Genomic DNA, 3,929 nt, shown 5'->3' with positions numbered 1-3,929 from the left:
GGGGGGGTATTGTCCACTGACAAAAAAGCGAAAATGCTTTTGCCCCAGTCCGTGTCTGTCTGTCTGCACAGATTTTATTGAAACTCCCTGATATCTGCAGGAAGCCTGCAGGARGCCCCAGAAAGTTTGTGCTCATAACGGTGAGACCTACGACACAATGTGCCACGCCTTCTCCGACCGCGTGGCTGTTGACTACGAGGGTCCCTGCCACACTGTGGGGGCCGTGTCCGGCGTGGCCCGCGATTCAGCGTGCAGCTTGGTTTCCTGTCCCCCGATAACGACCCCTGGCTGCCAACCCATCGTCCCGCCTGGTGAGTGGATCGGCCCCACACAGTGGTCAGGAGCAGTCAGGAAGGGAACTTAGAGTGACCTCTGACCTGTTTGCAGGAGCCTGTTGTCCCGTCTGTGGCAGCATGCTGCAGATCCTCTGGAGCCAGAAGCTGATGAACACTTTCTCTAAGGTAGGAAAAGAGTCTAATTTAGTTAATTCCTCGGTTTGATTTAAAGTCAGAACTTCTGCTTTTRTTTTAAGAAGGAMATCTAGAGAATAAGAAAAAGAMAAAGGAGAAATGTAATGGGAAAGAWTGAAAAAGAGAATTGAAGATATGTGAGATAWACACCAARAAAACACAGACACAAACAAAGACAATACACCCGACATCTGTCTGCACAACCTGCAAAAATGCAGAAGACAAAAATACAGCAACAAAATACATGTGTATATAATAATAATTGTTGTTGTTGTTATTAATTATTTCATAATTTGTATAATTATTTCCATTTAATGGAAATAAACTTATCTGATGCTTTTTTTGTTTTATTTTTTGTAAAGTTGGAGATCATTGAAGCTTAAATTTGTTTCTCTTTTTTTAAATAAGTGGCAAATATGATGAGATTTTTTCCTCACGCTGCACCCTTTTCATTCACGACATGATTTACTTTTTATTTTTATTTTTGCTGTATCTAGATTTTGTTTTTATGAACGAAATAAATTGAACTTGATGTTTTTGGAAGAGATCAGTCTGAACAGTCTTGCCACATTTCATCCAACCTTGATATCATTCAGGTAGGGGTATACAGATGGATCCAGTTGTTGATGTTATCAGTACCAGCTTCATGCAGTTTAAAGGTTTGAACTGTGCTCGTCTTCAGCTACAGAACAGAAGTCCAATCGTAGACTGCAGTCTGATGGGGTCACGGTTAAATTTCTGATGTTAAACCATGCAAAAAGTATTGGATCTAAACAAAACATCAGAATTTAGCATTGAGACCTTCAGTGTGAGTGTAGTCTGTTTCAATCAGAACTAACAAGCAGAAATAAAGAGTTTGAGGAGGATTTAAAAATACACCTTTACAAAAATACAAATTATTCTTTTTCAAAATGATTAAAATGCTGATTTTGTTGCAGTAAATTATTTTGCACATTGATTCTTTACAAAACAATATTACGAGAGTTTATAAAGAGACGTGGAGCTCAGTCATCAGGTCAGTCTGTGGTCTTCCTCCTGCAGCTGAATAAGAACCACCCGGTGACCGTCCTTGACGTCCTTCAGACTCTGCGGCTGTATGTCTCTGTGCCACAGTGTGACATCTTCGGTTACCTGAGTATCGACCACCAGCTGGTAGTCCTCATCGCCCCAGTGGACCACCAGCCAACCCCACTGCAGGTAACATGTATGATCTCAAAAGCCTAAACAGAAAAGGCTCCTCATTATTAYAACCTCCGAGACATTTTGCTACATTTACACAGCTGAACATTTTATTGAAATATGTTTATTATTAAAGGGGGGGGGGGTGTTATGCAAAACCATGCTTTTTAGCTTTATATCGTGTTCTAATGTCATTCTCTCATCAAAAACACATGTTGCTTTGACTCATTCATGGATTTTTGAGAAATGCTTGAATCTCCTGTAGCCATGTGGAGCTGCCTAAGTGCTTGCTGGTACAAAGCTCCACCTATTTGTACAAAGCTCCACCTATTTGTACAAAGCTCCGCCTATTTGTACAAAGCTCCTCCCTGGAGCTCAGTCTTCAGGTGAACTCCTGCCCCACAGAGCACCCCTCCCCCGAAACATTGTTGTGAAGACGTGCTGAAGTGGGAGTGTTGGAAATGGTAGGAGGTTCTTAAAGAGACAGAGCCCAATTTCAGGGTGTTTGGATAGACTGTGATRCWAARTCCGATTTATCTTTKATATAWACAACTAAAGGTAACATAGTGGTATAGAATTGAACTATATACCTAGAAAATATATAATTTCTTTTAAATCATTTTAGGACAACAGTACATCAAGATGAAAACCATTGATTTGCCTTTGTGTTCTGTCCATGTTCAGTCATGGTAAAAAGAAAGTCCATCCTGTTATCTTGTACGATGTTTTCACATCAACACATAATATTATCAATTTCATCTTTACTGTGTTCTTAAATTATCTAARTTTAACCTCAAGTAAAAAWCACACAACACTCCACCATGTCCAGCCATGCTGCTTCCACAGGATTTAAGAGGTTCAGCATCAGCCAGGTCCGGGGGGTCTGCTGGAGCTCAGTGTTTCATCTCCTAATCCTGAGGCTGCAGGCTCGAGCCCAGCTTACATCAGGAGGAGCTTATGTAGAACAAATTCCAAGTGTTTCGTGTGAGTTTACTTTCTGTGATGACTCCTAAAGAAGGGGGCAGCTGAAAATAAACCCAACAACMACTGTGGTGTCAGCCAAAGCTGCTGATCTGCATTAACTTATCATCTTCAGTGGAATCACCTCTATAGAAGCAGCGGTTTAGTCCGTTTGCTGCTCTGGAGCATGCAGGTGTGTTAACACAATGCCAAGGAGGGAAACATCAGCAGATTCCAGGAAAAAGAGTACAGGTGATGTTTAGCTTCAGTGGACATGTGCTGAATTTACTTTTTCAGCTATTAAACACATGTTGTGTATTTTGAGTCTGTAGGAGTACAGAACAGTTGAATTCCRTTTCTGCCAGTGCTGCGTAGATATCTTTATATTCTGTTTGTTGTCAAAGCTCATCACTTGGGACTCGTCTTAAACACRAGTCTGAAGATAAAGAGTTCAAATCTCTGACTCTCCAATCCTTCCTGTGTTCCAGATCCAAGCCTGCAGCAAGGAGGCTGAGAAGATCGACTCCCTCATTAACTACGCCAGTCCCACTCTGGTGTCCCACGTCCCCCTGTCCACCTTCCTCAGCTCGGAGATCAGGACCTCCTCCGTCCTCTCGGGGGGCTCGCGGCCTGCGCCCCGCCCCCCCGGCCTGTGCCTCCTCCTCGTTCTCCTGGTTTCAGCTGCTCTGGGTCCTCGCCAGCTTTAAGTGCCTGCCTGAAAGTCTGCCTCAGTAACTCTGATCCAAAGTGTCCCACTGCCCCACCCTGGGAAGGTGGAGGTGTGGGTTGGGGGGACAGCCGGGGCAGGCGGCCATGATGACAATCATTCCTGTTGACTCACCTGCGTTTCAAACAATCAAGCTGTTATTGTGGAAAAGCTTTTGTAGAAGAAGTATTATTCAGTGGTGGGGTACTTGCTGGGCTTCCCTCCACTGAAGTGTGTGTGTGTGTGTGTGTGTGTGTGTGTGTGTGTGTGTGTGTGTGTGTGTGTGTGTGTGTGTTTGATCTACCTGCAGTATTAATCCAGCAGTCTCAGCAGCTGCTACGAGGGAATGTAAACCGGATGACTCGCCGCCTCCTGAGTGAGTGGATGTGTGTGTTTATGCACCTGTGTGTGTGTGTGTTCAATCAGACATCTGAGACGACAATCTTCCAGGCTGCACACAGACACACACACACACACACACCTAAACACGCTCAGTAAATGGACCGGTGTGTGTTCTCAGACATTAAGATGAAGTCTGATTAAACTCTGGGTACATGAACAGAGCACCTCGTGTGTGTTTGTGTGCATGTGTGTGTGTGTGTGTGTGTGTGTGT

The 3,929-nt window shown here is 43.7% G+C and overlaps 1 protein-coding gene across 1 annotated transcript in view; it reads left to right on the top strand.

Annotated features, from left to right (window-relative positions):
* The window catches only part of reck (reversion-inducing-cysteine-rich protein with kazal motifs), a 56,085-nt gene extending 52,417 nt beyond the window's left edge, over nt 1-3,668 (top strand). The window contains exons 18-21 of the mRNA XM_014010468.1: nt 101-311; nt 388-461; nt 1,512-1,667; nt 3,098-3,668. Coding sequence (XP_013865922.1) covers nt 101-311; nt 388-461; nt 1,512-1,667; nt 3,098-3,316 — 660 coding nt within the window. The 3' untranslated portion in view covers nt 3,317-3,668. The remainder of the gene's footprint in view (nt 1-100; nt 312-387; nt 462-1,511; nt 1,668-3,097) is intronic.
* The last annotated feature ends 261 nt before the right edge of the window (nt 3,669-3,929 follow it).

Source organism: Austrofundulus limnaeus, unplaced genomic scaffold, assembly GCF_001266775.1.
Source record: "Austrofundulus limnaeus strain Quisiro unplaced genomic scaffold, Austrofundulus_limnaeus-1.0 Scaffold69, whole genome shotgun sequence".
Lineage (NCBI taxonomy): Eukaryota > Metazoa > Chordata > Actinopteri > Cyprinodontiformes > Rivulidae > Austrofundulus > Austrofundulus limnaeus.
This window is presented reverse-complemented; position numbering and strand designations above follow the sequence as displayed.